Source organism: Macrobrachium rosenbergii, chromosome 2 (assembly GCF_040412425.1).
Source record: "Macrobrachium rosenbergii isolate ZJJX-2024 chromosome 2, ASM4041242v1, whole genome shotgun sequence".
In the NCBI taxonomy this organism is placed as follows: domain Eukaryota; kingdom Metazoa; phylum Arthropoda; class Malacostraca; order Decapoda; family Palaemonidae; genus Macrobrachium; species Macrobrachium rosenbergii.
The window spans coordinates 46,483,743-46,501,242 of NC_089742.1; the positions used below are offsets into that span (position 1 = coordinate 46,483,743).

The window sequence follows — 17,500 nt, forward strand, 5'->3', positions numbered from 1 at the left end:
GTACAGAAACATGAAGTCATTTTTGTAAGGCACGTATCCACTAGCGGATCCAGAGGGCGGGCCATCTGGGCACGTGCGCCACCCCCCCCCTGGAAAAATAATGAAAAAAAATAATATTGAAGATTTAGATAATAATAATAATAATAATAATAATAATAATAATAATAATAATAATAATAATAATAATAATAATAATAATAATATAAGTTTCGATATCGGGGCCAAGCTTGTCCACACACTGGCAGAAGGTGCCTAAATGCAGACGTTATTATTATTATTATTATTAATTATTATTATTCCTTGCTGGCCCAGCAAGAAATTAATATCACCCCCGCCCTTTTTTTTTACGTACTGACATAGGAAGCAAGAGCCCGTGCTAAAAAAAAAAAACTAAGCTAATATAATATGACAGCAAAAATATGTATCGAGAAAATCAGTAAGGCAACTGAGAACATGTTTATCGTTATTAAAATAATTTGAATTTCATCAAAGACTGATAGGCTGCAATTTATCTGGCGTTACGTAACCAATGGTCACTGGTGCCGAAATACAGTGTCATCCATATGTGTGCAATTGCGCGGGCGCTTGTGTGTGTGTGTAAATGGAAATCGTTTAGCTGAAGATAATTCTGGCTTTAATTGATTTAAAAAAAAATAGACGTCTTTCAGCCATAAAATGGTTTGTGCTTGTCTTCATATACATAAAATCAGTAGAACTGTGGACGACAACACTGAAATAACAGGCCAAAATTTAAGCCTCCTCTTATTATGTCAGATAACGCCGGGATTCCCAAAAGCCGTTCCTTAAAATCTTCTCAGTAACTGCAAAATATTTCATGCAATTATTATTATAAATATCAACGTAAATTATGCACTGCATCATTAAGCAACACGAACAGCTGACGTCATTCCGATCAATATCTAACGAACTGTTAACTCACCGAGGTAGGTGCGTTCAATAATCACAGAAATGTGTATAAATTCCTTTTATGGAAAAAAAAAGAAAATAATTCTCGTTTCAATAAATTTTCAATTTCTATGCTATTGAGTTGAGCCTACAGCTGATCCCCCTGAACTGTAGTACGGTTATTTTAATTCAGAGGAAATTAACGATTCTCGTAAAAACAAATTCGAATGTTTACTTGGTGCTTGATATCTGCTTGATCGGCTTTTAAACCTCTTAAAAACATTACAGTAGGTTTAGTGAAGCATATGCTTCATAAATAATATAGACAAATATCAAAGAGCAAATACCAGTTTGCGTAAGACTAACAAAAGAACGGGATCCACTACAAGACGGATTAAGGAACCATAATCGAAGATCATAAACCAAACGAGCCAAAGATCACGCAATACTAAGCCAAACGTAGGACTAGTACCATTTAAGGAAGCGGAGCTAATATCTTTATATCTGCCTTGCCAATTAACTTTCAGATAGAGGACTAGTTGTGTTACAATTTAAGAAAAGTAAGGAAATAAACAGCAATGATAATATTACTGCTGAGCTGAATAATAAAAGCCAAATTTGATTCGTAAATTGCGCTAATGAAATCGTCATCGTTTTATCGGGATTTGACCACGTAGGTGGCACTTTCGATCGCCCCGTCTGCCTAAACAAGAGACAGGATTCGCAAACGCGACAAACGACACATAAAGCTGTTTGAACAAAGAGGAAACAGAAATAACGGTAAAGGAAATGAATGTACTCAATAACAGAGGGTAGCAACATCTCCCAGACCCGTCGACCTTCGTGCGCTCTCATCCGACCACGCACAGAATCGCCGAAGGTAGTAACATCTTTCACTTAACGATTTCTTACCTTTTTTTATGATAATTTCCTCCTTTTCCCTATCCGTTCCTTCGATCTCCAATCCCAGTTCACGAAAAGATCATGGATCGGCCTATTATAGCTTCGTGATGGAACGACAGACTCATTTTATTAACGGATAGTTGAACCGGAACGCTATGCTGGTCTATCTACCTCGCTTGAGAACCATTATTCTTTTCCTTAGCGCGTTTTAAAAAAATCTCGTTTAGATATTCATAATGTGTTTGTGATCTGCAAATGGTCTTTACAGTTTAAATAGTGATCCTGTTTCCGTCTTCTTTTTCCCGAATAAAAAAAAAAAATCATAATGGCAACAACGTTTTACCTCGAATATTTGAGTCGACCAGGAAACGACGCGGCCAAAATATGGCACCGCACATGAGAAGCGATACTCCGTTCCCTTTAAGGCAGAGTCTGCCTTGATCTTCATTAGGCAATCCGCTATTTTGTATTCCAGACGCATATCATTGAAAGCAGGTAGCTAGAAAATCATCACAGTTTTGTTTAAATTATTATTTTTTGGGGCGCGAAGTTAGTCGTAGGTCTATGTGTTTACCCTTCCCCCCGGCCCCCCTTTGCTTGATTTCGTCATGTCCACCTGCCCAACAGGAAGGTTAAAAAACAAATGATACCAGAATTTAAAAAAAAAAAAAAAATAACGGCAAAATTTTCCTTCCTTGGCCATCTCAATTAACATGTGGAGTTACCGGGAAGTGTGTGTGTGTGTGTGTGTGTGTGTGTGTGTGTGTGTGTGTGTAACGACCTCTGAAGCCACAACTCTCTCTCTCTCGCTTTGTGTATGTGCATGTGTTTGTATGTGTGTGTGCAGAAAGACAATTGCGTACAATTAATTTTATAAATATTTAAAATGGACATAATTAAAAACACATCAAAACAAAAAGTTAACAGAATTACGAAAGGTAAAACTTGATGACATGAAAAGAATATTAAAAATGGCTGCCATTTCCTTAGTCTACAAAATTTACTGCCTTGTAACATGCACACACATACATACACATACACACACGCATGCCTGCCCACACACACACACACACACACATAATCATTGGCCAGGCTACTCTACAAGATTATTGAGGGAGACTTAGCCGTCTAAAGCTTGTGAAACGGACATTATAGGTCTAGGTGATGCATGATGAAAAACCGCTCCAAAATACTCATTCTTCCTTCTTCTTAGTTATCCCTTCTTCTTATTATTTTTATCGTTATCTAATTTGTATCCTTTCTGCATTTGTTTTTATTGTGATTATTAGTTTTATTATCATCTTTATAACAATGTGCATATTTCACCTCGTGCTCAGTTCATATAGGCCAATGTGTAAAGTGGCATCGACGTAGATAACCGTCGATGCGGCTCACCATATATAGATATAATATAATATATATATATATATATATATATATATATATATATATATATATATATATATATATATATATATATATATATATATATATATATATCAGTATGCATGTGGGTGTATATGTCAATGCATATTTAAATCTGTGAAAAAAATAAACGGAATTTAAATCAGTAGAAAAAGATAGGTCTAAGTGACAAGCAAAGATTCATTATTATTATTATTATTATCATCATTATTATTATCTTACCCACCAAACAAACAAGCCGGAGAAACAAAGGCAAAACAAAAACATCAAAACAAGCGAACTGGCGAGCGTCAATCAATCTGTGAAAGAAATAGGCTGATGTTTATTTATATCTAGGCCCGGAGACCTTTCCTTAGGGGAGCCATCATATCTTTAGCAACGTCCAGAGAGGTCATTCGAAGATTTTGCACGGATAGCCGAGCGTAATTACCAAAGGTCAGGTCGTGACCTTCTTCCTCTGGTATTAAAGGACGGTGAATCGCCTGTAATTATTCATAATCCCTTTGCAAGATAGACCGATGTTGGTTTATGGTGAGCTCTTATAATAGGCTTATTATATATATATATATATATATATATATATATATATATATATATATATATATATATATATATATATATATATATATATATATATATATATATATATACATATATATATATATATATATATAAAGAGAGAGAGAATTGATTGAGAGAGAGAGAGGTTAAGGAAGAGAGAGAGAGAGAGAGAGAGAGATTGAGGGAGAGAAAGAGGGAGAGAGATTAAGGAAGAGAGAGAGAGAGAGAGAGATTGTAAAACTTTACTGGTTTATCACTACAGTTCTTATTTGCGATTTATTCAGCGCGAATTACTACGGAACAAAGTTTTAAAACATTCATCTCTCTCTCTCTCTCTCTCTCTCTCTCTCTCTCTCTCGCTGCTGTCCTGTCGACCGCCCAACGGTGCGTGGAAGCAAACACGAGGCGCCTTGATGCAACGATTAATCAAGTAGTCGGATGACCCAACAGCAGCGAGGCAGTTCCCTAATGTTTGGCCGGGCTAAGCGATTCCCTACTATTTCCTACTGATTCCCTACTATTTGGACTTTCCTCTCGGTCTCTGGGAAAAAGTTAATGGCATTTGCACGCCGATCAAATCCGCTGGGTCTATTCACGCTAGGCGTAGGGATTCGTCTTAATTCTCGGGCGTCGACGGATGAGAAAAACAAACGCCGATGAACGCAGCATTCGAGTCGTGATATAAATAATAAAGAACGCGAGAATTAACGCATTCGAATCATGGATTAAACTGTAAATTGCTGATGAAAACTTCCGTAAACGTATTGGGTCTATTCACGCTAGGCGTATGCGTTCGTGTTCTCGGGCGTCGACGGATGGGATAAACAAAAGCCGATGAACGTAGCATTCGAGTCGCGAAATATATAATAAAGAACGCGGGAATTGGCGCATTCAGATCATTGATTAAATTGAATATTACGTTACACTTCTATTGTATACATGTTCATAGGCATAATACATTATTAGTATTCGTATTCTGCTCTTAATAAATAAACAAGTATTCACATTGTTATAGTCGACAGATGAGAATAAATTTAGGCCAAAGGTCGTCCTGGGACCTATGAGTTCATTCAGCGTCTGAAATGGAAATGACAGTATAAGGTTTTAAAAGAACGCGGAAAACTTGGCGCAGTTGCAATGAGTCGATTGTCATTAAAGGTTAAAGTAAGATGGAAGTTAGAATATGATGGGAGGTACAGTAAAAGGAATGAAAGGGGGTCGCAGCTGGCGGCCGAATATTGACACTATTGAATTCGATTAAGAAAAACACTGAGAATTCTTTATGAGAAAAAACACAAAAAGGAGGTACAGTACTGTTTTATACAAAAAAAAAAAAAAAAAAACAATATACCATTTAAACCTACTATTTCTTATCTCGACTCGGCAACTGGCTCTAAGCTAGATGGAGGTTTAAGGCAAGTAACAGGGGTTTGCTCTTTCATTAGCGCCATCACGAACGTCGACAAACTACGGTCCTGAGTCTTACAGAGGAGAGAGAGAGAGAGAGACAGAGAGAGAGAGAGAGCCTTTGTCTCTTGCAGCCAAAAAGGCAAATTATTCCGCCGATATTCTTGAGCCAAAGAAACAATGGCGAATTATTATTATTATTATTATTATTATTATTATTATTATTATTATTATTAAAAATTACAATGTAAGATTTGGTTTATTACTCTGGGACAAAAAAAAAAAAATTATTATTATTATTATTATTATTATTATTATTTTAAATTATTATTTCTTATTCTCGACTCGGAACTCTGGTTTTTGCTATCCTGAGAAATGTGCAAACGCACAGTTTCGGGTTTTATTCTTATTATTATTATTATTATTATTATTACAAACTATTATTATTATTACAATGTAAAATGTGGGACTTTGGAACACATTATTATTATTATTATTATTATTATTATTATTATTATTTTTCAATAGGAACTCTTTTTTGTTCATTCTGAGAAATGTGTAAAACACACACATTATTATTATTATTATTATTATTATTATTATTATTATTATTATTATTATTATTATTATTATTACTATTATTATTATTTCAATGTAAAATTTGGTTTTTATTCCCTCTGGGAAATGTGCAAGAAGAACACATTATTATTATTATTATTATTATTATTATTATTATTATTATTATTATTATTATTATTACTTCAATAGGAACTCTGGTTTTTTGTTCATTCTGAGAAATGTGTAAAACGCACACTTTATTATTATTATTATTATTATTATTATTATTATTATTATTATTATTATTATTATTATTATTATTATTATTATTATTATTATTACAATGTAAAATCTGGGTTTTTATTCCCTCTGGGAAATGTGCAAGAAGAACACTTATTATTATTATTATTATTATTATTATTATTATTATTATTATTATTATTACAATGTAAAATTTGGTTTTTATTCCCTCTGGGAAATGTGCAAGAAGAACACTTATTATTATTATTATTATTATTATTATTATTATTATTATTACAATGTAAAATGTGGGTTTATTTATGGAAATATTATTGATTATTATTATTATTATTATTATTATTATTATTATTATTATTATTATTATTATTATTATTATTTCAATGTGAATTTCTAACTCTCGATTCCCTACGCCTGTGTAAAGAGAACATTTATTATTATTATTATTATTATTATTATTATTATTATTATTATTATTATTATTATTATTATTATTATCGTATTCAGCCACCAAATTTCTCGACAACATTGCTTCTAAACTGGTTCAAAATTGCTTTCATTCCTTTAAGCTGATTTCGGCGCCAGATATGGCAAAAGGCTGTTTAACAGGATACTTCATGTAATGACAAATTTCCAGTTTGGTAAAAAGAAAATCTTTCCTACTTCAGGCATTAAATGCTCGGTTTTCCCTCCTTCTCTCTAGACTTGGTTTCCTCACTGCCTCGACCAATTAGCTAATTTCATCACCACAGCCATTATGTCAGAGACTTAGCCCCCGGGCTCAGAAAGGACAGACGCAGTATGAAGGACAAGCGAGGCTGAAAATGCTTTCGTGCAGTCCAGAAGGATATTTGCAACATACTCAGCATCCTCAACACTGCCAAAACTATGCGCATACGTTAGAAAGACAACAATTTTCTCATTATTACCCAAAGGCTCGACACGAACCTTAAAAAATACTCAAACTAGTTTCGAAAAATGAAGAACAATTCTTTTAACTGAAAGAATTTAACTCGTGTTGTTGTTGTTATTATTATTATTATTATTATTATTATTATTATTATTATTATTATTATTATTATTATTATTATCTGCTGTTGTTTTGACATCCCATTCCTAGAATAATCATCGCGTACTAATCTGGAGTTCTGGAAACTACTAACCATTTTCATTGACTGAAAGCATAACAATATTAATCATTTCAACAATAAATATAAGCTTAAACAACACAGGATAATAACATGAAGTTATTCGAGGTCAAACCTTCAGGGAACGCAACGCACAACCTTGAGTCAGGGACACACATCTGTCCCCAAGGAAACCCGTGACGTAACATACCCGCGCCATTAGTATTCGTACGTGTATCCGTGAAGAAAGAAATCTCCATTTGAGGTTCAGTTTCTTTATTCTGCGCAGTTAGCTCTGCTTACCTCCCATTTCAAGTTCCAGCCATGTTTCTTTTGGTACTTTTCAGAATATAGGATTTAGGCCAAAGGCCAAGCGTTGGGACCTATGAGGTCATTCAGCGCTGAAATGGGAATTGACAGTAAAAAGGTTTGAAAGGTGTAACAGGAGGAAAACCTCGCAGTTGCACTATGAATTAAGTTTAAGGAGAGGGTGGAAAGCAAGATGGAAGAAAGAGAATATAAACAGAGGTACAGTAAAAGGAATGGAAAGGGGGTGCAGTTAGGGGCCGAAGGGACGCTGGAAAGAACTTTTAGTAATGCCTACAGTGTACCGCATGAGGTGCGCTGACGGCACTACCCCTCGCTACGGGGTCTCTCTCTCTCTCTCTCCAAACTTTTTCTGTACAGCCGCTACAGCCTATAATCAAGGCCACCGAAAATGGGTCTATCTTTCGGTGGTCCCGGTATAATGCTGTATGAGTCGCGGCCCATGAAACTTTAAGCACGGCCCAGTGGTGGCCTATCCTATATCGTTGCCAGAAGCACGATTGTGGCTAACTTCAACCTTAAATAAAGTAAAAACTACTGAGGCTAGAGGGCTGCAATTTGATATGTTTGATGATTGGAGGGTGGATGGTCAACTTACCAATTTGCAGCCCTCTAGCTTCCGTAGTTTTTAAGATCTTAGGGCAGAGAGAAAAAGTGCGGACAGAAAAAGTGCAGACAGAAAATGTGCTGACAGAAAAAGTGCGGACAGGAAAAAGTGCGGACAGAAAAAGTGCGGACAGGAAAAAGTGCGGACAGAAAAAGTGCGGACAGAAAAACAGAAAAAGTGCGGACAGAAAAAGTGCGGACAGCAAAAGTGCGGACAGAAAAAGTGCGGACAGAAAAAAAAGAAAAGTGCGGACAGAAAATGTGCTGACAGAAAAAGTGCGGACAGGAAAAAGTGCGGACAGAAAAAGTGCGGACAGAAAAAGTGCGGACAGGAAAAAGTGCGGACAGAAAAAGTGCGGACAGGAAAAAGTGCGGACAGAAAAAAGTTCGGACAGAAAATGTGCTGACAGAAAAAGTGCGGACAGAAAAAGTGCGGACAGAAAAAGTGTGGACAGAAAAAAGTTCGGACAGAAAAATTGCGGACAGAAGCAAGTGCGGACGGACACACAAAACCAGCACAATAGTTTTCTTTTACAGAAAACTAAAAATCATAACTTTTTTTCCCCTTTATTCATGCGTTAAAGCTCAAATCAGATTAAGGAAAACATAATCTAAACATAAATACAAGCAAGGAACGCAATTTAAGGGATTTCTAGGTGGACATGCAAACTAGGCGTGAAAATATTGTTCAGTGTCGCAAAATGAATATAAATGAAATATATTTTGTGATCGATTCTTTGAATCATTCGTCCATATGTGAACACTTCAACAAATTCATTGTAGCTTCCACTAGAAAGGCTATGATGATTATCTCTCTCTCTCTCTCTCTCTCTCTCTCTCTCTCTCTCTCTGCTGCTCTCTCTGTCCTGTCCTGGGGTAGCTTTCTTTAGGGTAAGAAAGCCGGCAAATGTTTTCGTGCCTTTTGGGAAAGAGATGCAATAGGCCTATAGACATGAAAATGGCTGCCCAGTCAAAAGCAAATTAAGTAAGGAATGATTACGAACTGTGAGAGAGAGAGAGAGAGAGAGAGAGAGAGAGAGAGAGAGAGAGAGAGAAGCCGCTTTCTAAAATTACGAAGGTCGGAAATAATTCCCTTCAAAAAACATTCCACGAAATAAAAATAAAAAAAAAAGCAATTAAACATATCTAGGCTTCCTCCTTATTTCCTAAATATTCCAGGAAGTCAGTAGATAAATCCTGAACAGGATAAATGAAACCCAGGATAAATAAAATCCCCAAAAAAAACAAACATTCCCAGACGCACTACAATCACGCTAACGACACAGCTCCTTCGCCAAGCAAGCACCTCTTGATTACTTCTCTCTCCTCGGCGCGCGCGAAAGCGTTTGTTTGTGTGCGTGCATGCGTGCGTTTCACTTGCGTGCCAGGCCCCGACTGATGACAAACGCCTTATACTGACGGAATTAATATGTGGCGCGGTCGTGGGGTAGAGCCATAAAGAGTGTCTATGCGGATGAATCACAACTGGTTAAGCTGACATTATCTTCCCTCGGGCATCCGTCCCTCCCTCCCGCTCCGCCGACTATGGCTGAGGCGATGATCGAGAAGGTAAGGTTAATTCATCGTTTTTATCGCAGTGCATCGGAGCATGGCATTGTTTCCCTTGGTTCCCTGTGCCATTGTGGTATCTCTGTCTTTTTCGTATGGTCCTCAGATGTATTTGGTTAAAATTGGTTGAACAGAATTGACCTACATTTTACCCTTACAGTTAAGCTAGGTTTCTGGTTGATCATTCATGAGGTAAATATTGTTCTAAAACAGTAACTCGATTCAGGTCCATTTCAAATTCAAATCAAAGCAAACAAGTAAAAAATGCGCCGAGGTTTCTCCGGCGCAATCGAGTTTTCTGTGCAGCCGCTAAAGCGCATAATCAAGGCCACCGAAAATAGATCTATCTTTCGGTGGTCTCGGTTTAATGCTGCATGAGCTGTGGCCCAAGAAACTTTAAGCCTGGGTCGGTGTTGGCCTATTCTATATCGTTTCCAGAAGCACGATTATGGCTAACTTCGACCTTAAATAAAATAAAAACAACTGAGGCTAGAGGGCTGCAATTTGGTATGTTTGATGATTGGAGGGTGGTTGATCAACATACCAATTTGCAGCCCTCTAACCTCAGTAGATTTTAAGATCTGAGGGCGGACAGAAAAAAGTGCGGACGGACGGGCAAAGCCGGCACAGTAGTTTTCTTATGCAGAAAACTAAAAATCACGTTTTACTTACGGAAAAAAAAACAAAGAAACGACCATAAATAGGCGTTTAAAAAACCTCAGTCTCGTTACGTCGGGGAAGAGAAGAAGCAATAACGCTGGAACATTTCATTACCGCCAATTCTATTGTGTCGGTTAATTGCCATCACGACAGGTAGCCACAATGGAACACAACCCTCTGGCTCTCTCCTAAACAAAGGCTAAAACTGCTTCAGCATTCTAGGACGAACGTCATCATCGTTCTGCTAAGGAGGGGAACGGACTGTTATGTCATGTTATGATATGTCATGTCATGTGTTCACGACATGACGCTGATAATGAGTTCCGGTTACGTCATGTTATGTAATCTCATTCATTATGGCGTCTACGGCGCTGCTCTTTTGTTTTGATAAATTGAAATGATGATATATTCTGTCCACTCGACTTTCTTCGTACGCATGACACGACTTGATAATGATATGCGTTACTACGGTGGCTACATTACGTCAGGTGACGTAAAAGCGTGCGCTCGTGCTTGTGACGTAAAGTTGTTCTAGGAAACTTGTACCTGTATGTTATAACTCCATGTTTTGATTGAAATGCCGATTTGAACAAACGATGTATATTAATATGAATACACACATACATACATATATAAATATATATATATATATATATATATATATATATATATATATATATATATATATATGTGTATATATATATAAAAAGTATGAATAATAGAAATACCTTATTAAGTTCTGGGAAAGAAATATTCGGTATATTTCATGTTCAAACACCAAATTCACTCAGAATACGTTTCCGGCTTTCTGAATATTGTGAAACTTTCTTCCGCGGAATATGAGAATGTAAATATATCAGCCTCAGACATCAGTGCAGTGTCATAGTCAAGTGTACAGTAGGAAATATCACAATGATATGTATTTGCCTTGTAAAATACATATATTTAGATAATTAGTTTCGCTAAACACTACTACGAGCTTTATCAAAATAAATAAAAAAATATTGTATTTTTGTTTGTTTGACAAAACTTGCAGTGACTGGCGAAAGCTTACTGCCTGAATGTGTAGATATTACTAAACAATTCACAGTATTGTAGAATCTCCTTCTGTTATTTATTCTACACTTAGCTTTAGAGAGAGAGAGAGAGAGAGAGAGAGAGAGAGAGAGAGAGAGAGAGGAGAGGAGAAATCACACTTATATCTTAAGTTAAAACAACTAATAACTCTGTGAAAGCAAAGTATATGGAAAAATGAAAGTTGATTTAAAGCAAAGACGCTGACATTTCAATTCGAGAACAAAATATCATTCGTTTCTTTCTTTTCTTCTTCTTCTTTTCTTCTTCTTCTTCTTCTTCTCTTTTTAGCAGATGGTGGATAGAATCCCTCGTGGCCTCTAATTAAAGTGTTTCGTTATCGTAAATCCTTGAGCCTTTGGCTCTGACACCGTTAAGGATTTAACATCTGTAATTAAAGTTTTCTTGGGTCATTTCTGTGGAAAAATGTTTCCATTACTTGATTACTCTCTCTCTCTCTCTCTCTCTCTCTCTCTCTCTCTCTCTCTCTCTCTCTCTCTCTTCAAGTCATTGATAAGTTTGCGTTGACCAAGGCATTCTCTCCCGTAGTGGGCCCCCAGCTGCAACCCCTTTCATTCCTTTTACTGTACCTCCTTTCATATTCTCTTTTATCCATTTTACTTTCCACCCTCTCCTAACAATTGATTCACAGTGCAACTGCGAGGTTTTCTTCCAGCTACGCCTTTCAAACCCTGTTACTGTCAATTTTCGTTTCAGCACTGATTGACCTCATAGGTCCCAGTGCTTGGCCTTTGGCCTAAATTCTATAATCAATTCAATTTATAGAAATCCCACACCATTCAGTCACAAACGGAATGTTCAAAGGTGTTTCCACGTCGGTAAATTAGGTGACAGTAATGTAGCCTTCACATCAAAATCAACTACCAAGCTAAGCCAGTTCTTGCTAATTCCTACATTAAGGAGGTTTTGGGTATTACTGACAATCAAACGGGAGTAATATTATTGAATGTTTAAAGCTAGGTGTACCCTCGTGTTTACTTAATGCAATGCCTTACTACCCTAATGCTATTCTCCTTGCATTTTAACACATTTTTATCTGTTTGTCAATTTATTAATTTATGTTTCCATTTAATAAGTGAGATCTCTTCTTTCTACATTTCTCTAATCTCTTACTTCCTAATGAACACCATATTCTCTGGAAGCTTGAATTTCAAGTCAGTGGCCCCTGTGGTGGGCTTGTTCCATACGAATAGGGTTCATCTTCTGAAAAATAATAATAATAATAATAATAATAATAATAATAATAATAATAATAATAATAATAATAATAATAATAATAATAAAAATCAATTTCTATCTGCAGAGCTCAGCTGAAAGGTCAGATCTATTTACTAAAGAATTTTGTTTACATTTGACCGTTTACGTCACGATTTATATCGGATATTTGTTCAGCGGTTTTGAAATAACATCTATTATATTAATTTCCTTGGCTTTGTTTCTGGGTGTGTGCGTGTATCCCCATTCCTCCTGCGTCCCTCCCCTCCAAAAACCGGATATTGGTATGGGTATGGTTATGGGTATAGGTATAGGTATGGGTGTGGTACAGATATGGTTATGGTATGGGTATGGGTATGATGCAGATATTGGTAAGGTATGGTACAGATATGGGTATGGGTATGGTATGGATATGGGTATAGGTATGGGTATGGTGTGAATATGGGTATGGGTATATTACAGATATGGGTATAGGTATGGGTATGATACAGATATGGGTGTGGTATGGATATGGGTATAGGTATCGGTATGGTACAGATATGGGTATGGGTATGATACAGATATGAGTATGGATATGGTATGGATATGGGTAAAGGTATGTGTATGGTACAAATATGGGTATGGATATGATACAAATATGGATATGGGTATGGTTATGGTACGGATATGGGAAACTCTAAATTATTTTCAAGGTAATTACGCCGTCAGAAATACCATATAAAGCGAATTCCTTAAAAGAATTTACAGTGCAGCTTAAAACGTGTTTCTAGATTATCAGATTCAAGCAAACAATGAATTTCAAGCAATACGACAAAACGTTCCCTAAAAGCATTTTCATTCGCAGCTTGAAATGGATTTCTAGATCAAAACTTTTTTGCCTTCCGTCCCCCTCCGCATTATGTATATAGATCACACGCCCCCTGCCCCTGAAATTTTTGCCAGCTTAACTATAAACAATATGTTGCTCATTTGTATACTATTATACTTCATTGCTGTTAAATTTTTCATAAATCTGCACTGTACTGCATTTAAAATGAAATTTGACTTATATTTTGAATTTTTGGCATGTTTTGACATAATATTTAGAAAACATATGGAAGCAGTGATCAAGTTTTTGGCAATTTTGCAATTAACATCACAAATTAAAAAAAATTATAAGCACCATCTGGCAACCCTGCTTGCGCCCCCCTTGGAAGCTTCTGGCGCCCCCCAATTTAAAATCCCTGTTCTAGACGATAATGTTCAGCAAAAAATATGGAATAATTGACGTTTGCAGCTATGCAGAACAAGGAGACGTTTTTTTGTTCGTCCTCGAATGCATATCGTCTGGCAATTTGCAAATGGCGTGTTCCAGGGGATTTGTAGAAATCGTGTACTGGTCCCAAACCTTTATTCGATGATTTGTCCTCCGACCGACTAAAAAAATAAAAAGGAAATAAAATCTTACTGGTCATAGTTTTATTACGAATTCTCAGTCGCCAGAGATATCGACATTTGAGGACGATAGATGTTTGTTTTTGTGTGAATTTTAGCAGCGTTTGATATGTCAGGGTTCGCTGGGAAAATTATAAACTGTTTGTTTGGTATTTAAAAAATATATACACTTTTACCAGGTTGTATTACAGCAGTGGTTCTTAACCTGGGGGCCGCGACCCCTAGGGGAAAAATTAAAAATTCTCTAATTATATTCGTTATTCTCTTAACAAGAGTAGCTAAGAAGCAGAGTCAAGTATCTCACTAATTCATTCCCAAAAGAATAAAAACACCCTCTCTCTCTCTCTCTCTCTCTCTCTCTCTCTCTTTTTATTTTCCTTTAAATCTGGGAGGGAATTATACTCATAGATGCAAGGGGGCGTGGAAGGAAGGACCAACTCTTAGAGGGGGCGTGGTAATAAAAAGGTTTAGAACCTCTGTATTATACTGATTGCCATAATTTCTCTAACTTGTTGATAATATATTGTTCACTGTCATTTAGGAAAAAAATCATTATAAATAATTAAGAGAGACATAAATCATTACCTTACAATAGGTTCAACAATCACATTCTGATGACTTATCAATAATTCTATTGATCATTAACCTGCAAGGAAAAAAATCTGCTTATTGCATTTACTTATTATCCTTCGTGTTAACCGGAGTCATTTAAGCAAACAAATGAAAATCGTATATAAGCCAGGAGATTTGTAGTGTTAATCCCAAGTTAAACCTGACCCAGGGTACAGATTGACTGAACCAGTTCCCTGTTACTGCAAATATCAAACACCAAAGGTTTCATGCGTAAGGAACTGACACCAGCACATAAAATATAAGAAGAAGTTCACACGTCAACTAGGCAAATAATTTTCGCGGAATGTTGTGACCTGCGGCCACGTTCATCAGACGCTTAATGACAGGCCGCAAAACTGCTGGGTTTTGTTTACCTGGCTGAGCTCCGCATGCGGTACTGGCGGACAGTGTTTTTATGTCGTTCTGATTTGTGATAGCGAGTGAGGTTGTCTTGTGAAAACAACGATATTTTTAAAAAGAAAATTCTTCAGTTTTTACTACGCGCAGGAAGTCCACATAACATTTTTACCACATGCAGGAAGTCCATATAGCACACTTTTACTATATGCAGAAAGTCCACATAACACTTTTACTATATGCAGGAAGTCCACATAATGGGCTTTTACTATATGCAGGGAGTCCACATAACACACTTTTACTACATGCAAGAAGTCCATATAGGCCAAGCTTTTACTACATGCAGGCAGTCCACATAACACGCTTTTCCTACATGCAGGCAGTCCACATAACACACTTTTACTATATGCAGGAATCCACATAACACTTTTGGTATATGCAGGAAGTCCACATAACACATTTTTACTGCATGCATGCAGTCCACATAACACTTGTACTATATACAGGAAGTCAACATAACACATTTTTACTACATGCAGGAAGCCCACATAACACGCTTTTCCTACTTTTACTATATGTATATATATACATACATATATATATACATATATATAGTGTGTGTGTATGCGTGCACACAGACGCATTCAACCTACACATCCAGAACAAACTAATCTACCAAAGTTCATCACAAAAAAAAAAAAACTCTCCTCTGCCTTCACTCTCAGAGTAATTACACGACTCTTCACTCTGAATTAGGGAAATTTTAATAACAGCGCATTCTTCTTCTCTCGCCTTTGCACACAAAGCCGGTGTGAACGGGGAGGGAAGTCTTTTTCAGTAAGTCCCTCTCTCTCTCTCTCTCTCTCTCTCTCTCTCTCTCTCTCTCTCTCTCTCTCTTCCTTTGTTTTCCCATGACAACGCACCATTAAGCTCTCCGGGCTCCCTGTGCCAAATATCACGTGTGTGTGCGTTGCACAAAAGAGTAGCACTTAGTACTTGTTCCCCCTCGTATACGTAAGAAAGAATTGAACGAACTTTGCTTTGTATGCTGTCTTTGGGTGTACAGATAAACACACAACACACACACACACACACACACAAACACGTGTATATTTGTATATCTCCGTGTATGTGCGGTCACGTGCGAAATTGCGTGTTTTTTGTAGTTATGCGTATGCTTATTTTTTTACTATTTCGTGAAAATTCAGTTTTACATATGTTTATTTTTTTCTAAATCTCATTCTGGTGCGTAGGAGCTTAAGTTACAAGTTTATATACGTTTCGCCTTGTTTTATAGGATCTATAAACTCGATAATAATAATAATAATAATAATAATAATAATAATAATAATAATAATAATAATAATAACAGGTAGGCTGATACTTGCCAATAGACCAGACGTGACGCTGATGAACAAAATCAAGAGGTGAGTATCACTCACTGATGTCACAGTACCATGAGACACCAGAGTAGATGAGAAAGAGAGAGAAAAAATGGATAAGTATCAAGATATGCCAGTGGGAATCGTACCCACAATCATAGGAACACTAGGCACGATCCCAAGATTCCTGAGAAGGAATCTGGAAAAATTAGATGCCGAAGTAGCTCCAGGACTCATGCAGAGGAACGTGCTATTTGAGACAGCGCACATAGTGAGAAAAGTGATGGACTCCTACGGAGGCAGGATGCAACCCGGAACCCCAACTCTATAAAAACCACCCAGTCGAATAGGATGATTGTGATAAACGAAAATAATAATAATAATAATAATAATAATAATAATAATAATAATAATAATAATTACGGATGAGTTAAAACTATCATCTCAATAAATACAATTGGCATACCATGACGCAATCATTCACGGAACGCAATGCGATGTTCTTTTAAAATACATCCACGTACACTGCATGCCCAACTGGGTATTGAGAAGTCACATACCCTACCTGTTGAAAATAACAGCTCGTCACATTTTTATCTATTTATTAATTTATTATGTTTTTCATTTATTTTTTATTTTTTATTAAATGGGGTCTCTTCTTTATCTGTTTACCCTTACCTCCTCTTACTTCTTCCTAATAAACACCACAATATTCCTTGGAAGCTTGAATTTCAAGTCAATGGACCTTTTTGTGGGTATGTTCCATATGAATAGGGTTCGTCCTCTGAATAATAATAATAATAATAATAATAATAATAATAATAATAATAATAATAATAATAATAATAATAATAATAATAATAACATATTCTTCAGAGGCTTGAATTTCAAGTCAGTGGCCTCTGTGGTGGGCTTCTTCCATATGGTATTATTATTATTATTATTATTATTATTATTATTATTATTATTATTATTATTATTATTATTATTATTATTGAGAAGATGAACCCTATTCATATAGAACAAGCCCATCACATTATTATTATTATTATCATTGAGAAGATGAACCTATTCATATGGAACAAGCCCACCACAGGT

The 17,500-nt window shown here is 36.2% G+C and overlaps 3 protein-coding genes across 3 annotated transcripts in view; 2 read left to right on the top strand and 1 right to left on the bottom strand.

Moving 5' to 3' along the window:
• The window catches only part of LOC136846127 (uncharacterized), a 10,160-nt gene extending 8,166 nt beyond the window's left edge, over window positions 1-1,994 (bottom strand). The window contains exon 1 of the mRNA XM_067116872.1: window positions 1,819-1,994. The gene's annotated coding sequence lies outside the window, so the exon portion shown is untranslated. The remainder of the gene's footprint in view (window positions 1-1,818) is intronic.
• DCTN2-p50 (dynactin subunit 2) overlaps window positions 1-17,500 on the top strand; it is a 177,123-nt gene that overhangs the window by 57,036 nt on the left and 102,587 nt on the right. The window lies entirely within an intron of this gene.
• LOC136846111 (DNA repair protein XRCC1-like) overlaps window positions 9,533-17,500 on the top strand; it is a 30,732-nt gene continuing 22,764 nt past the window's right edge. Inside the window, exon 1 of the mRNA XM_067116863.1 lies at window positions 9,533-9,647. Coding sequence (XP_066972964.1) covers window positions 9,624-9,647 — 24 coding nt within the window. The 5' untranslated portion in view covers window positions 9,533-9,623. The remainder of the gene's footprint in view (window positions 9,648-17,500) is intronic.